General features: G+C 34.5%; 1 protein-coding gene across 1 annotated transcript; it reads left to right on the forward strand.

Annotated features, from left to right (window-relative positions):
• Window positions 1–40: 40 nt before the first annotated feature.
• LOC102802728 (uncharacterized) lies at window positions 41–17,202 on the forward strand. The gene is made up of 10 exons (XM_085506877.1): window positions 41–117; window positions 1,610–2,379; window positions 3,082–3,297; window positions 4,323–4,451; window positions 6,181–6,434; window positions 8,305–8,432; window positions 8,603–8,992; window positions 9,127–9,320; window positions 12,064–12,265; window positions 14,193–17,202. The coding sequence occupies exons 2-10, from the start codon at window positions 1,635–1,637 to the stop codon at window positions 14,329–14,331; spliced, it is 2,397 nt and encodes a 798-aa protein (XP_085363003.1). The 5' UTR covers window positions 41–117; window positions 1,610–1,634; the 3' UTR covers window positions 14,332–17,202.
• Window positions 17,203–19,118: the final 1,916 nt, after the last annotated feature.

The following is a 19,118-nucleotide window of genomic DNA, read 5'->3' on the forward strand; positions in this document are numbered from 1 at the left end:
TGGAGTGCGCCGCTAGCGTTGTTGCTGCGTGTGACGTCATTGGTGTACTATTTATTTCTAAACATGGAAACCAGGTAATGGAGAGACTGTCTAATTTGTTAGGATTCGTTTCATAAGGTAAGCTGTCTTGTTTGCAGTATAGACTGATCTATCAAGAACAATCCAAGATTAGATAGTTAGAACTGAGAGATTGATCGGTTGACACGACCACGATATAGCAGCTTTGTTTGTCATGTTGTACACTGGCAAAAATACCGTTTACAACACGTATATCAGTGGTTCATATGGAAGTTGCTGTTGCTTTGGGGGGGGGACTTGTGTGCGTGTTTATGTAGTCTGAACAATCGCCACCTTCATGTCATGGTATTACTATTCCAATCCATACTGAGTTATCCTTATTTGGTGGCGTGTGTGTCCAACAGAGATACGGATTCAACTATTCCATTTTCTCAGTCACTACATTTAATTTTTAAATACGACAAGCATGTAATCTTGGTAATGCGCTATGCGTAACAATACAATAGCAGTAAACAGGTGCAACCTTAATACATGTACCTTACAAATATTGACATTGAACTATTTGTTTGTTAATTATATTTAGTGGTGAAACTGCCTTAAAAACTGTAAATAAATGACTGAGGCGTATCATTGGTTAAATTAAAATAAGTCATATGGAATGATCCAGTGTACAATAATTGTTAGTGCTTTTTTTTTTGAGATTACTTTCTGATAAATCAAAATCCAGTATTCATCTCATTGGCCGCATCACCTAATTTGTCCATTCACATGCATTTCATGAATATTTATCATATATTTATCCAGAAGATTCCCATGCTGTGGTTAGTCTAGTGGTTTTCTAATATCTTTGGCAGTATAAAACATTTATAAATACAATGTATATATGAAACAAATTCATACCTTCATGAAATACTGTGAAATACTTTATTTTCGCTGGAATTTATTTTCGCTGAAAAGACTTTTTGGGTGTTTTGTATAGAATTTATTTTCACTGATTTTTGATGGGTTTAATGTAAAATATAGGAAAAAAGGTATATTCGCTGGATTTTATTTTCACTGAATCATTCCTTCAGCGAAAATAGCGAAAATTAATTCCAAGCGAAAATAAAGTATTCTACAGTAACAGTATGTTAGGTATGATGTCATAATATATATTCAGAATTAAGCTAAATTACCAAGTATTAATTATACTCATTGTTCATATACACTTTATTACATGGAAGTATGAATAATTTTTATATAAAATATTTCTAAATGTTTTATAAATTTATTTGATTGATTGAAAACAACTTGACCAATCACATTGTCCTAGTGGATACCACTCGCATAGAATATCTTTCACATACATGACAGTAAATTGGCCAGTGATCGAAAGAAACCTGCAAAGACTCATGGGTAATAGGCATTACCAGTACTAAAAATGGCCAATAAAAGTGTGAAGATCTTCTGGGGTAAATGTTTTATAAATATTTAATGAATTGACTTAAATGCTGTTCATGTCTTCATGATTCAGAGTGTATTAATAAAAATAATAATGCTTAAAATTTAAATTTTGTTTGAATAATTAAGATTGAAGTGACTTGTCTTTCAGAATATCTAAGAATATTTTGTGAAATATGGATGTACAGGCAGATATGTTTCACCCTGGAACACAAACAACCAAATCACCGCAAATATCACCCAGGAGAGAAATCCGAGCACTTCCACGAGAATCAATACCACCAGAAACAAGAACGCCACGACAGACGTTTTTATACACTGATATTGACAAGTATACAAAGACTGGAAATGAAGAATTATCCAATGGACATATGAATAAAGCTACAGAGGCATTTGAACACGCTTATAACAGAGCAGTTGAATTAAGTGAAGCATTCACAGTGAGAGCATGTGCTTTTAATCTTGGTGCCGTCTACATAGCTACCGGACAACCACAAAGAGGAATTGAGCTGCTTGAAAAAGCTGTGCCGCCTGAAAACACTAAAGACAGCGAATCTAATGGAGACTTGTTTTATAACTTTGGACTTGCACATTATGCGCTACAGAGCTACAACGAAGCAATCCAGAATTATGAGAAAGCTATTCAAGAATACACAGAAGAGAGAAATGTCCTCATGGTGTCCGAGACTCACTGTAAACTAGGCACTGTCTATAAATATCTCAAGAAATTTTCACAGGCTGAACAGGAATATCAAAAAGCAGCAGAGAAATATAGAGATGTGAATGATGTGTTGAAACAAATTACTGTACTTTGTGACCAGGCAAAATGTTTGATGCACACCAAGGATACTATCTCCACTATTAAAATATTGGATGATTGTTTACAATTGTGCGGTCAACAAGAACAAATCAGTAAATTAGGTAAATAGCACTACAGTTATCCAATTTAGATGACAACTGTGTCAAGATACTATAAAACCATTTACTAATAATTGTCGTCATTATCAATTTTTGTGATATGACATGATTTGACACATTTATGGGGGGATGATCTTTCATGGCAACTAGCTGTCTTAAATGTCCAAATATTTCTGTAGCCTCTCACAAAAATAATGCAGTTTACCGGTATGGTATTATACAGTTTTTAGTTAATATATGTACCTGTACGAATTTCGTGAAAATCGTAAAATTTGGTTGCAGTTAACTATTCCCTGTCAGTGACTTTTACAACATTTTGTTATTATGAACTTTATAATATTCTGATATCCCAAAATTTGATAGCAGTTTATGAATATTTAAACTTTTCACCACCAGTTCCCTCTTTTCATCAAAAATTCACAAAATAGTTCTTTTTATAGTCTGCACCTTTCTTCAGAAGATTGGGACAAAAAAAGTAGAATTTTTTAAATTAAAAGCTGAAAATTGACTCAAATTTTGTCTGTTGGCTCTAAAATTAGGGTTCATTTCTAGAAATATTGAAAAATATAAGGAAAAACAACATGCCGACAAATTTGGGCGAGAAAGTCTGGTGGTGAAAAGACTAAGGGCTGTGAACATATTTCATGTCTTGTATGTCACCATATAATGAGAGTTTTTCTCAACGCCTTTTTAATTTCATTGCAGGTAAAATTTATCATGATTTAGGACTTGGTTACGTACAGATCAAAGAATTCTCCAAGGCAGTGCAGTGCTTTGAACTCGCCTTACCATTAGTAAGGGGCATACATGGTGATAAGAAGAGAGAGGCAGTGATATTACAAAACCTAGGTGCTGTTTATAACTCACTCGGTGATTATCAGAGAGCCTTGAGATTCCATGAAACTGCTGCGTCATTACACAGTAAGTAATGGCAATATTCTTTTGACTATGGGAAGCCAGGAGTGTCTCAATAATTAAAACCAAATAGTGCCCACAAATCAACATCTATACATATAGCAGATGACGATGTGTGGTTGATACATTTCCTATAAAACCAACATAAATGCATGTCATAATAAGAATATGAAGGATCATGATTAGGTCAAAATCGTCAAATACATCATTTATATTTAACATTGGCAAGTAAATACTTTTTATCTGTAAATGCAACAAATAATGATATTGTAACATTGTATTAAAATTTGGCCATAATGTTTCTTAGCAACCAATGTATGTGAGCGCTCTTAATAATAGGAACCATTGTGTTTGTAATATTAGGTAAAATAGGTTTGTTTCTGGTTCAAAAAAGTTAAAAATAGTTTTTGTTTTATTTGGATTTCTTATTTATTTGCTGATAGTTTTTTAAAAGTTTTGGTAATCCCAAAAGCCCACAAGGGCTATATGTTGCAATAGTGGAAGTAATACAAAATAAAATGTATACACTAATAATAAAAACATAAAAATAAAATAAAATTCATGCCGCACAATATATCAGATTTTAATCATACTTTTCATACTGGCTGTGAAAAAAGAATTCTATCCCACTTCAGAAATAAAACTTCTGTGATTGCATAAAAAAACTGAAAACATTGCGGCTTGTTTTATTTCCAAAATTGTAATTTGACACATCTATTCTTTAGTCTGTGTGCATCACATGCATAATTTATGATATATAAATTTTGACTGCTGGAGAGAAAGGTCATCAAAAAGAAATCAAGACTTATGAAGAAAGCTGAATAAAAAATATGTAGCCTGTGACTCCTTCATTTCCATATTTATTTTGTTTATAAATGTGAATGTGACATTGTTAAGTTTGATCGTACCTAATATCAAATACAATGTATCTTCTAAATCAGAAGCACTTTGATTGTTGAGATTATATTTGAATACTGTTGAGATGAAATACACTCTATGTGTACTAACATATTCCATGTTATTCTCATTAGATGAGTTGGGTGATAGAAATGGACAAGGGCAGTGTTTCAGTAACTTGGCATTTGCATTTAGTCAACTTGGAGATTATGAGTCAGCTGGGGAGTCTTATTTGCACTCTTTACAGGCAGCTAAGGATGCAGGTACTAGTTCTCTTTGTATGTCTTTATGTTTAAAGCAGTATTGTCTGATATAATTTGTATGTGTTGTATAAAGTAGTATGTGCCATATACCAAATGCAACAATTATGTTATATTGAGTCAGAAATTGTTAGCAAACAGTCAAACATTGCCAAGCATGTATGTTGATTTGACTGTCATCTAGTTTTCAGCATTTCAGGGTGTCCATTGAATTGCACACAAAACTTACATCTCTCTAATGTAAGCAAGTCAGTGGATTTTTTTCAATGAACACCTACTCATAAAGTTGTCCTGTCCTTTTCATTCTTAATACATTCTCATACATGTTAAAGCGCAGCTCCGCAATCCCAGGGATTGCACCAATGCATGATGGGAAATGTAATTTGCATGGTTTACTTGGTACATACTGTGGAATACTTTATTTTCGCTGGAATTAATTTTCGCTGAAAAGGCTTTTTGGGTGTTTTGTATGGAATTTATTTTCACTGATTTTTGATGAGTTTAATGTGAAATATAGGAAAAAAAGTATATTCGCTGGATTTTATTTTCACGGAATCATCCCTTCAGCGAAAATAAATTCCGAGCGAAAATAAAGTATTCTACAGTAGCTTTTATCATTCAACCGAGGGTGTCAATTCCGTAAGCATACATTATGCTATTATCTGATTTGAAAGGACTTATTGAATCACGTTCAACGCTCACTGGGCTCCTGCAATCTTTTTAAAGCAGTTTTCTTACTTGCATCATAGAGCTCCTTATTAAGTTCAGTGCTTGCAACAAAAACTGTGGTTTATTTGAATGACATACACAATGTATAGTATCTCATAGTATAATGTGTGCCATAACATGTCTTGTCGGCTCGGCAATAATGATGCTATGCAACATGAAAAAAAAGGCTCCAACAAAAATCTTCGTGATGCGGCTGTGTGGAACAGGCATACCCAGTTGCCCAATGCCAAATATACATGAATATATGTGTGATTCATGCGTTACAAAACAAGGACACGCATACCTTTTTTTCCGCAATGTTATCTGTCAACAATCATTTCATTGCGGGAGTATAGTTTGCTGGATCTTTCAATTTATTTATTTCGAGACACATTTATACTTTTAAAATTGTTGAGAACGTCATATATCAAATTCAAGAAGTATTGACATATTCATAGCATATTGTCAGGGAATTATATGTTGACGAGCCCCTCAAACGAACCCCGCTATTATCATGACCAGCCAGGCCTGTCACATCCGCCAATAAACTAATCTGGGGCAGTACCCACAGCTTGGTTCATCTTGTCATTGACAATGGGGTGAAAACCATCCATTTTCCCTTCTCGTAACTGACCGAGTTCACCTCTGTTTGCGCTGAAAAAATAAGAATCGAGCAAGTTTACAAGCCCTGTAACTGAAAACGTCTTTTTTATTGTGCACATACATGTACACTAAGGAAGTTATTGGAATGTTTACGCATAGTCCCTCCCCTTTCATGCACACCTCAGCTTGTGCCATCTACTCTCACTCGAGTCGGACCACTTCGTGGAGCGCTGACATATATAACCGCTAGTACAATTACAAAAGTGTATGAAAAACTACATTTTCGTTTAAAATGTCAAATGAAACTATTTTCAGACTGCTAAATATTGATACAAGAATTCGTCCCAGACAGATTTATCTTACTTGTGTGCTGTTTACCTTTTTGTAACTGTTTACTAATTTTTCTATTCTACCAAAACAGGTGACAAGAAATCACAATGGCAGTCATACGAAGGACTTGCAGCTGTCAGCTTCCAACAAGGCAACATAGAGAAAGCTATATCACAATACAAACATGCACTAATGATCTTATCACAGTCTCATCAAATGGACACTGTTGATCAGGAACGATTGGTAGCTAAACTAAGTGATGCATTAGAGTACCAAATAGCTGGTAGCTATAGGGTGTGGGGTGACAGACATGTGCAGCCTGTCAGAAAACACCAACTCAGAATGGTAAGTGTGAGTATAGAATGTGGGGTGTCAGACATGTACAGCCTGTCAGAAAACACCAACTCAGAATGGTAAGTGTGAGTATAGAATGTGGGGTGTCAGACATGTACAGCCTGTCAGAAAACACCAACTCAGAATGGTAAGTGTGAGTATAGAATGTGGGGTGTCAGACATGTACAGCCTGTCAGAAAACACCAACTCAGAATGGTAAGTGGGAGTATCAAATAGCAGGTAGCTATAGGATGTGGGGTGACAGACATGTACAGCCTGTCAGAAAACACCAACTCAGAATGGTAAGTGGGAGTATCAAATAGCAGGTAGCTATAGGATGTGGGGTGACAGACATGTACAGCCTGTCAGAAAACACCAACTCAGAATGGTAAGTGGGAGTATCAAATAGCAGGTAGCTATAGGATGTGGGGTGACAGACATGTACAGCCTGTCAGAAAACACCAACTCAGAATGGTAAGTGGGAGTATCAAATAGCAGGTAGCTATAGGATGTGGGGTGACAGACATGTACAGCCTGTCAGAAAACACCAACTCAGAATGGTAAGTGGGAGTATAGAATGTGGGGTGTCAGACATGTACAGCCTGTCAGAAAACACCAACTCAGAATGGTAAGTGTGAGTATAGAATGTGGGGTGTCAGACATGTACAGCCTGTCAGAAAACACCAACTCAGAATGGTAAGTGGGAGTATAGAATGTGGGGTGTCAGACATGTACAGCCTGTCAGAAAACACCAACTCAGAATGATAAGTGGGAGTATCAAATAGCAGGTAGCTATAGGATGTGGGGTGACAGACATGTACAGCCTGTCAGAAAACACCAACTCAGAATGGTAAGTGGGAGTATAGAATGTTGGGTGTCAGACATGTACAGCCTGTCAGAAAACACCAACTCAGAATGGTAAGTGTGAGTATAGAATGTGGGGTGTCAGACATGTACAGCCTGTCAGAAAACACCAACTCAGAATGGTAAGTGGGAGTATAGAATGTGGGGTGTCAGACATGTACAGCCTGTCAGAAAACACCAACTCAGAATGGTAAGTGGGAGTATCAAATAGCAGGTAGCTATAGGGTGTGGGGTGACAGACATGTACAGCCTGTCAGAAAACACCAACTCTGAATGGTAAGTGTGAGTACCAAATAGCAGGTAGCTATAGGGTGTGGGATGACATTATAATTATTATTATTACAATGTACAGCATGTCAGGATGGTAACTACTGGTACTACTGTACTGTGCCTGCTGTATTGAAATTATGTGGATAGTAAGTGAATCCCATCTTGCAATACCAATGAGCATGAAAGTAAGCAATTCACTTTTCTGCAGCCAACATCTTTTTGTTCAGTTGCAAGTGAGACAATGTGTGTGTGTCTGTACACATTATTTAGTTGCAAGTTTGTTTTTTTGTTTTCTGTTCTAAATACATTTTTCACAATCTTATTTCAAGTTGCCAAATTATATGAATAAAATGCTGATACTTTCTCACAGTACAGATCATTTGATTGGTCAAGCCTAATGTGCTCAGATCATTTGATTGGTCAAGCCTAATGTGCTCAGATCATTTGATTGGTCAAGCCTAATGTGCTCAGATCAACATATTAAATGTCATTTTTCTGAATAGCTATATTGTTGTAGTGGCTGGCATCTACAAGTTTTTAGTTTTTGATGAATATCATGTGGAATTCCTTGGAAAAATATTGAATACATATTAATGTGTTAGAATGAATTATTAGTGTGTACAACTGTTTTAGATAGGACTAAAACTGTAGTCATAACCCTATCAGTGTTGGCAAGTTTCCAAACAGATTTATTATTACAATTCATGTAATTGTTATTGTGTATATCACATTGATTGTCTTTCTATAGGGTGACAACACAGTTACTAGTAATACAGCCACTATGACCAGTCCCAATAGATTTGTACCCACCATTATAGAAACTCAGGCATCTATACGAGAATATCGACCAGCCTCACGAGGAAAATCAAAGAAAAGGTGAGACTTGACATCTTTACACACATTCAATGCCCTAAATCAGATTGATAATTATATTTGTATGATTCCCAACATTTGTCTAAAACAAAAATTAAAATTTGAAGTTTTGCGATTTTTATCACCCTAAGATTATTTGTTTAATTAATGGTTTTAACAATTTATGATCTTAGAAGAAAGAAGCGGTTTGGTGAAAGACATCAAGCTAGTAGTGATGAAGAAAACTTCCAAACAATAGCACTTGGCATGGAGGAATACAGCACCGATTCTGATATGTCAGTCATCCGTGCTAGAACACAGTCAAACTCATCAGTTGCAAGCAGTCCAACAAAGCGTATTGAAAGAAAACCTATGAATGGTGTGACCAAACAAGTTATTGTTGCAAAAGAAGATGTAAAACAACCCATTGTTACCAGTCAAGCAAAGAAATCTACATCTAAGACAAAACACTTAGTTGATTATCAACTGGGTAGCAGTAGTAGTAGCAGCTCGTTAGTGTCAGTTACTAGTGCTACTGGTAGTGATGAGAATGATTTAACTATGACAGCAGCAACAACTACTGAGTAAGTCTCTTGAACCAACTTATCACAATCAAATAAATCTTACTTTTGTAGTTAGTTACTTATTTTTTACATTGAGCAGCTCCAGTTGTGTGACCTAGTATGGCTTACTGATTGGTTCTTGTGTATATTTGCAGTAAGAGAAATTTGGGTGCAACGTATGAAGAACCAAAAAAGTCCGATGAGATTGATGAAACACAGAGAGTAACACCTCCTTATTCTACTGTCAAGAAACGAAATTCAAAAAAACATAAACAAGTTATGATTTATTCCCCTAGCACTGACGATAGTAGCTGTGATACTGACAGTGGTTCTGAAAGTTCTATTCAAAGTGAGTACTGAGAGTAGTGTCATGTTTCAACCCTTAATACAACATTCGGACTAATATAATAAATCGTTTCTATTCACTGCGAGATCTGTCGTTATGCGTGAAATTGAATGTAAAAACAGGACAAACAAAGGTCATCAAAATATTGTGTGGGATTCATCAAATGCAAATATATTTTTGGGAAAATACGCACCGAATAATGTTTGATGATGGTCAATTAAATAATGATATCTCAATGCCATATTCCTCTCTGAAAAATTTTGACATTGAAATATCAAAAAGCGAAAATATCAAATCAAATCGTTGTTTTTTGCGGCAAATGTTTGATCCACGTCTTTCATGTATTATGAAAGATCTCACAGTATATGAAAAATCACTGATTGGCAGCATTTAGTGATCTATGCAGATATAACTAAATGAAAAATCACCGATTGGCAGCATTTAGTGATCTATGCAGATATAACTAAATGAAAAATCACTGATTGGCAGCATTTAGTGATCTATGCAGATATAACTAAATGAAAAATCACTGACTGTCAGAATTCAGTGATCTATGCAGATATAACTAAATGAAAAATCACTGACGGTCAGAATTTAGTGATCTATGCAGATATAACTAAATGAAAAATCACTGACTGTCAGAGTTTAGTGATCTATACAGATATAACAAAATAAAAAATCACTGAATGTCAGAATTTAGTGATCTATGCAGATATAACTAAATGAAAAATCACTGAATGTCAGAATTTAGTGATCTATGCAGATATAACTAAATGAAAAACCATCGATTGTCAGCATTTAGTGATCTATGCAGATATACCTAAATGAAAAATCACCGATTGTCAGCATTTAGTGATCTATACAGATATAACTAAATGAAAAATCACTGACTGTCAGAATTTAGTGATCTATGCAGATATAACTAAATGAAAAATCACTGAATGTCAGAATTTAGTGATCTATACAGATATAACTAAATGAAAAATCACTGATTGTCATTATTTAGTGATCTATACAGATATAACTAAATGAAAAACCATCGATTGTCAGCATTTAGTGATCTATGCAGATATACCTAAATGAAAAATCACTGACTGTCAGAATTTAGTGATCTATGCAGATATAACTAAATGAAAAATCATCGACTGTCAGAATTCAGTGATCTATGCAGATATAACTAAATGAAAAATCACCGATTGTCAAAATTTAGTGATCTATGCAGATATAACTAAATGAAAAATCACTGATTCTCAGCATTTAGTGATCTATGCAGATATAACTAAATGAAAAATCACCGATTGTCAGCATTTAGTGATCTATGCAGATATAACTAAATGAAAAATCACTGATTGTCAGCATTTAGTGATCTATGCAGATATAACTAAATGAAAAATCACTGACTGTCAGAATTTAGTGATCTATGCAGATATAACTAAATGAAAAATCACTGATTGTCAGAATTTAGAGATCTATACAGATATAACTAAATGAAAAATCACTGAATGTCAGAATTTAGTGATCTATGCAGATATAACTAAATGAAAAATCACTGAATGTCAGAGTTTAGTGATCTATGCAGATATAACTAAATGAAAAATCACTGATTGTCAGCATTTAGTGATCTATGCAGATATAACTAAATGAAAAATCACTGACTGTCAGAATTTAGTGATCTATGCAGATATAACTAAATGAAAAATCACTGATTGTCAGCATTTAGTGATCTATGCAGATATAACTAAATGAAAAATCACTGACTGTCAGAATTCAGTGATCTATGCAGATATAACTAAATGAAAAATCACCGATTGTCAGCATTTAGTAATCTATGCAGATATAAGTAAATGAAAAATCACCGATTGTCAGAATTTAGTGATCTATGCAGATATAACTAAATGAAAAATCACCGATTGTCAGCATTTAGTGATCTATGCAGATATAACTAAATAAAAAATCACTGAATGTCAGAATTTAGTGATCTATGCAGATATAACTAAATGAAAAATCACTGATTGTCAGAATTTAGAGATCTATACAGATATAACAATAAAAAATCACTGAATGTCAGAATTTAGTGATCTATGCAGATATAACTAAATGAAAAATCACTGATTGTCAGCATTTAGTGATCTATGCAGATATAACTAAATGAAAAATCACTGACTGTCAGAATTTAGTGATCTATGCAGATATAACTAAATGAAAAATCACTGATTGTCAGCATTTAGTGATCTATGCAGATATAACTAAATGAAAAATCACTGACTGTCAGAATTCAGTGATCTATGCAGATATAACTAAATGAAAAATCACTGACGGTCAGCATTTAGTGATCTATGCAGATATAACTAAATGAAAAATCACCGATTGTCAGCATTCAGTGATCTATGCAGATATAAGTAAATGAAAAATCACCGATTGTCAGAATTTAGTGATCTATACAGATATAACTAAATGAAAAATCACCGATTGTCAGCATTTAGTGATCTATGCAGATATAACTAAATAAAAAATCACTGAATGTCAGAATTTAGTGATCTATGCAGATATAACAAAATAAAAAATCACTGAATGTCAGAATTTAGTGATCTATGCAGATATAACTAAATGAAAAATCACTGATTGTCAGAATTTAGTGATCTATGCAAATATACCTAAGCAAAATATAGACGTCATTAATACATAATTTGAGCGTATTATCAAAACCATGATTGTAATATTAAAGTTTTATTTTTTGTATTTGTAGAAGGTAAAGAACAAGCCAATGAAACATTATATGAAACCTTGCCAATGGGTACATTGGGTAATACAGTGCCAATACGAGAGCCTCCACCACCACCATCAAAGGAACCACCTGCTTTACCAAAGAGACAACCAACAATGGTAAAAGATGGAAACTTTTCAACTTTTCCAACATCCCCACTAGAAGAGATGCCGAGAGGTAACAGGTTAGTATTGACATAATGGTATCCACCATTATATCCACCACTCTCTACCCATTCAGCCAGCTCAACCACCCATCCATCAAGCTTTCCACCAACTGTACTACTCATTCATCAACTAAACCACCCATCATTCAACCCATTCAGCAACCCTACTACCCATACATCAACTAAACCACCCATTCACCAACCCTACTACCCATACATCAACTAAACCACCCGTCCTTCAACCCATCCACCTATCCTACTACCCATACATCAACTAAACCACCCATCCTTCAATCCATCTACCAACCCTACTACCCATACATCAACTAAACCACCCATTCTTCAACCATCCACCAACCCTACTACCCACACATCAACTACACCACCCATCTTTCAACCCATCCACCAACCTTACTACCCATACATCAACTAAACCACCCATTCTTCAACCATCCACCAACCTTACTACCCACACATTAACTACACCACTCATCCTTCAACCCATCCACCAACCCTACTACTCATACATCAACTAAACCACTCATCTTTCAACCCATCCACCAACCCATCTACCCATACACCAACTAAACCACCCACCATTAACCCATTCACCAACCCTACTACCCACACATCAACTACACCACTCATCTTTCAACCCATCCACCAACCCTACTACCAACACGTCAACTAAACCACCCATCCACCAATTCTACTACCCATACATCAACTAAACCTCCCATCCTTCAACCCATTCACCAACCCTACTACCCATACATCAACTAAAGCACCTATCATTCAACCCATCCACCAACTAAACCACCCACCATTCAACCCATTCACCAACCCTACTACCCACACATCAACTACACCACTCATCTTTCAACCCATTCACCAACCCTACTACCAACACATCAACTAAACCACCCATCCACCAATTCTACTACCCATACATCAACTAAAGCACCTATCCTTCAACCCATCCACCAACCGTACTACTCACACATGAACTACACTACCCATCTTTCAACCCATCCACCAATTCTACTACCCATACACCAACTAAACCACCCATCCTTCAACCCATCACCAACCCTACTACTCATACATCAACTAAACCACCAAACCTTCAACCCGTCCATCAACCTTACTACCCATACATCAACTGAACCACCTATCCTTCAACCCATCCACCAACCCTACTACCCATACATCAACTAAACCACCCATCATTCAACCCATCCACCAATTCTACTACCCATACATCAATTAAACCACCCATCATTCAACCCATCCACCAACCCATCTACCCATACACCAACTAAACCACCAAACCTTCAACCCATCCACCAACCGTACTACCCACACATCAACTGAACCACCTATCCTTCAACCCATCCACCAACCCTACTACCCATACATCAACTAAACCACCAAACCTTCAACCCGTCCACCAACCGTACTACCCACACATCAACTGAACCACCTATCCTTCAACCCATCCACCAACCCTACTAACCATACATCAACTAAACCACCAAACCTTCAACCCATCCACCAACCCATACTTCAACTAAACCACCCATCATTCAACCCATTCACCAACCTTACTACCCACACATTAACTACACCACTCATCCTTCAACCCATCCACCAACCCTACTACTCATACATCAACTAAACCACTCATCTTTCAACCCATCCACCAACCGTACTACCCACTCATCCTTCAACCCATCCACCAACCCTACTACCCATACATCAACTTAATCACTCATCAACCCATCTCTCATCCCAACCACCCATTCATCACCACAACAATCAACGCAACCACCCATCCAATCAGCTGCCTATCTAGCAATAACCCATTAACCCTGCCCCGACCAACCCATCCATCAATTCATACTAATAATTAATCATTAATGAAATGAATTATGATTGGTTACAGGGAAAGAACATTGTATGACATGGCCAATCAGGACCAAACTGTTAACGTAGCAACAACATCATCCAATGATAACACTCAACCTGTGTCTGAGAATAAAGGTAAAGGCAAGACACGATCAAGAATGTGTAGCATTATGTAACACTCACACATGGCGCATCAACAGTCATAACTTTCGTCTATATTTTCAGTTTTTCTTACCAGATGTTCTTGTATTATTTGATGCATTTTGGGTTGCAATCATTCATTCAATCCATTAGACTTGTATTCATAGACATTTTGAAAAAATGTAAACTTATACACCCCCATCAAATCCTATGATATGTGAATTACGACAATTTGTGACATCATTAAAACGCTCATCAACAAATTTCTTGTTTGTTTTGCGTTAACTTGGCTGTCGTGGTAACGTGATTTCACCATTTATACTCACATAATATTTTATCTTATTGAAAAAACATCAAAAAAACAAAAGAGACTGTATGCAAGTCTAGTATTTCATATAATATACAGCAATCATGAATACACAGCTATCATTAAACATATGCCTTAAAGGAGTCATTTGTTGGGTTTACTAAGTAATATAAATATTTGGACAATCAATCACGACTTTGTTTATATATAGATAATCTTTCTTTACAATTTTATATCTTCACAATAACAATTGTATTGGCTGACATTTTAATTTAGGAGGCTGTCTTTTTGTTGATGAAGAACATTTCTATTTTCTAAGTAAATACCTGACTTTTGTAACCCTTGAAATGAGAAATAACAATATCTTAATTGCATATTTAGAAATACAATTTTTCTATTGGTTAATAAATGAATAAAATAGTTAAAAGAAAATGTCAAAATTGGGTGCTCCTTCACTTAATATTAAAAGTCTTCCAAATGATATTAACAGAAGCAAGACATTTTACCTGTATACAGTGTTGTTAGTTGATGTGGTAGGTCCATGGTTGGGATGGAGCACACTGTTCTAAAGACATGTTGTCTATTCTAATCATGACAAGTTACATACATATAGGTACAGGTGCTATACGTCTATATAAATAAGAGTAAAAATGTACAACTCTGACTATCATTTTGTATACACGCATTCTGCATATATCCTGGTTTAATTGATTGAGAATATTAAACACAGAACAATTCAGGAATTCTTGATCAATCAGAGAGCGTTATTTCAGGTTTTGAGCATTTGGCCTTTGAGATCACAGATTAATCTTGCCAGAGTATCGTTATTGTTCATAGTTACCAAAACATGCTCTGTTTCCAACATTTTTTCTCTTCAATGTGATTTTTTTTAAAGTATAAATATAAGGCCAAGAAAAAAAGATTTTGCTTTGTGTCCCAGGGAAAATTGAAAAATGATGTGGTGACGCAGTTTCAATTTTGTTTTTGTATTAAGATTATGTAGTATATAAATAATGGATTGCGAGCATAATGACTGGTCGTAGGCTACTTCAAAGTGTGCAATGGAGATAGCATATATAAATACTAAGATGGAAAAAGAAATACGTACCTGACCAAAATCTTTCATGATTTTTCAGTTTATAGATTTTATCAAATTATTTCACGTTATTCAAAATATATGTGAATAAATGTTATTTGTAGTATTTGTATCTTTAGAGAATTTAGAACACTTGGATTCATTTAGTAGATAACATTATATTTGTATGTTGTCTCTTATGTTTGTATAAAAACAAGTAAATAATGCAAGATTTTTACACATATACTACCAGTAATACATACCTTGCCAATGTAATTTTGTGAAATACTAAACAAATGTGAGATATATTGTACAGTTCATTTAAAGCAGTTTGAGCCAAATGCATTATGGGAGAAAAATTTTCATGTAGGTTATAGAAAAACTTATTACCGCTATTATACTGGAAACTAAATTATATGTAAATTTTTTGAAATGCTTCAACAATATTGGGCTTTGGATTATTAGTAATTTTATGTTACTGAGCAATCTGATTAAAATAAGTCTTTTCTTTTTTTTAATATGTATTTAATTTATTTTACCAAAACTTGTATAAATACATGTAAATAAAAAATAAATGAAATAAAATTTATGAAAAAAATAACTAATTCATATTTCAAAAAAAGCCTGAAACAAGGACCTTATTTTAATCAGATTGGGCATCAAGCAAAATTTTGAGATGTAAAAATGATTTTTCTCCAATTTTCTTCCTTTTTGTGTTCTGATTGCATGAAGCCATATAATAAAAGTATGGCAAACATGACACAGTTTTCAGTTCAGCTTGAAACCCTGAATAAGGAAAATTGTAATTTCATTTTCTCAAAGTCAATCTACTGGGGGTACTTTATATATTGATGCTATTTGCTTTTCACATTTGCTCTGTTGCATATTATCCCCAGATAGGAAAATCAAATAATTTGTTATTGGTATTGTGTGTATACCTTTTTCATCCTTTTTTTTTGAAGGCACAAAAACAATAACCAACAGGATAGCACCCTGTCGCAGATTGGGTACTTTTTGTTTTGCTATATACATGTAAACTTTCTCAAAATTAGTGTTTTTGTGAGATGGTGTCCTACACTCAAAATGTTGTACACCATCATTATGCAATCAGTCACCAATATATTTAAAGAAGGTTTTACTTATTTATACTTACACCAAAATAATACTCATCCAGATTGAAGCCTCTACCTTTTAAAGCACCATGTTTTAGTGCTGATCAAAGGTTGCTGACTGGCTTCAAATATCAGCAAATCTGCTTGCATATATGGTTTAAATCAATTGGCTTTGGTAACAAGGTCATTCATCAAGTTACAAGGTATATGACATGGACTATATACTGTAAATGATTTTTTTATAACTGTTTACAAAATAAAACAAATAGAATTAAATAATTTTGTATTGTTATAAAATAATAAACTTTATCACATGTATCATGCAGTGACATAAAGCATTTGATATTTTACACTCTTAGTGGCAAATATTATTGGTAGTTATCTTCTTAAATAAAATAAAAAACACAGCTTGTTTGATGACTAGATGTTATTTTTGTGAAAACTGAAATAGGATCAATCTGAATGTTGTCGATATACATATAGTTATATACCAATAGTTTTCATGCATTCAGCCACATGCATTTTTGTTTTATATTCCATTGCAGCAGAATACACAGTTGTCATTTTCTCAACTGAACCATCACTACAGTCACTCATTGGATAACATTTGTATCCTTATTATGATCTGGAATTAAAATACAATACAGATGGGAAATAAGAATTTTTTTCAATCTGACACTAGATGTATCAAATTTAAGCTGTTATTTAGGTCATTTGTACTCGGCAAAAAATGATAACATGTCCATCTAAGCCATGTAATAGTGCATTGTGGGATGCATTCCTTTTGTTAGCTCACAACTAGACACAGTTGTGGACTTATAGATTGGATTCCATTTATCCGTCCATCAATCACATAGACCGATTGTCCCCCAAATTGGTACTTTATATATCTTTCAACCAACTTGAACCGTCTCTGAAAATATGCACACCATTCTGCCTAGGAAAAACAAACATGCAAATTATCTGTCATATTTTTGAGAGTATTTTAGGGTTTGAAAAATTGTCGCGGTCATATTTACTTATTGAAACACACGCATACCATCTTTTTCAACAAGTTCAACAAATGACAGTTTCTCGACTGTTTATGTTCTTCTAGTTGTCCCACCTACATTTCCACCACAATCTTTTAATACCGTTTCATATAAGACTGACTTCATTCTTCAAGGGTTGTCAAGGTTACGCAAAAAAAATTACATCACGTCTGTTCATAATTTGGGAATCAGGGATAGGCTCTGCTCACAATTGTCACTTTGATTGGCTGGTTGGATTGAAACTTGTATTTATGAAAAAAAACAGGTTTATGGTCGTGATTAAATTACATCAATCAACATGCCCCACAACTTTGTGACATATGCTTGCTCCAGTCAGACTAATTCATAAAATGAATTTAGGTACTTGATTGAACAATCAATGTGCTCTATTATTTTGAAATGTAATGAAGCAAGCAATATTTTACTTACTGAATTTGTTTAAATAGATCAAACCAATGATTTTAACATAATGCACTTCAGCCTTTGGAAGGTGATATTTTTTATAATTGTGCAACACAAGAACAAAATTTGGTTGTAGGTTGCCTCCAAGGTACTTACTCAGGTTGGCCACTAGAGGGCGCATGTAGACCTCAAGAACAGTTTAACATGCCAGAGATAGAATGGTGATTACGCCAATATATGTCTGATTATATAATACAAATTAGTGGTACCGGTAGTATTCAGTAGCAATGACATAAACGAGGTCACTCATATATATATATATAAAGACTGAATCCTAAAGGGTAGTTTATAGGGCAGTTTATTTAAGATACAACTTTAAGAAAGACTGCTAAATAATAAATAATTTCTCTATACATTGTGATAAAATGGGTATTTACATGAGAATACATACAAATATGGTTACAGAGATAAGAGATACACAAGGTGGTCTGGTTGGGTTTGAATACAAGTCATTGCTTTCATAAAGGTTACACAAAATAACTTGGAGGGTTGTATAATACAAACGATGCACACATTTATACATTTACAAAATACAGTGCTTTATATGTAGATTTGTTAATGTCTGACACATATTATGTTGCATACACTATTCAAAAATTTATAATTAAAATAGAGTTTTAGTTCATTAGCTCTAAAAATGTGTCGCATGTACATGTAGTTAAACCAGGTATTTCAGAACATTTTTTGTGAAAGATTGCTAGTAATGTCATTTTAGCTTGATTCTGACATAGCTACAACTTAAGCTGCATTTACATTTTGCTAATCTGGCCAATCCTAGTAAAAATAAATTGAAGAAGCTCTCTTGAAGCAAGTTAGATTCTTGAATAGGAAATCC

This window comes from Saccoglossus kowalevskii, chromosome 13 (genome assembly GCF_978046115.1).
Source record: "Saccoglossus kowalevskii chromosome 13, keSacKowa6.1, whole genome shotgun sequence".
Classification (NCBI taxonomy): Eukaryota; Metazoa; Hemichordata; class Enteropneusta; family Harrimaniidae; genus Saccoglossus; species Saccoglossus kowalevskii.

Coding starts and splice junctions, on each gene's coding strand:
- LOC102802728 (XM_085506877.1), top strand. CDS start 1,635: ATGGATGTACAGGCAGATATGTTTCACCCTGGAACACAAACAACCAAA. Junction 9,321..12,063: donor TTCTGAAAGTTCTATTCAAA/GTGAGTACTGAG, acceptor TTGTATTTGTAG/AAGGTAAAGAACAAGCCAAT. Junction 12,266..14,192: donor GAGATGCCGAGAGGTAACAG/GTTAGTATTGAC, acceptor GATTGGTTACAG/GGAAAGAACATTGTATGACA.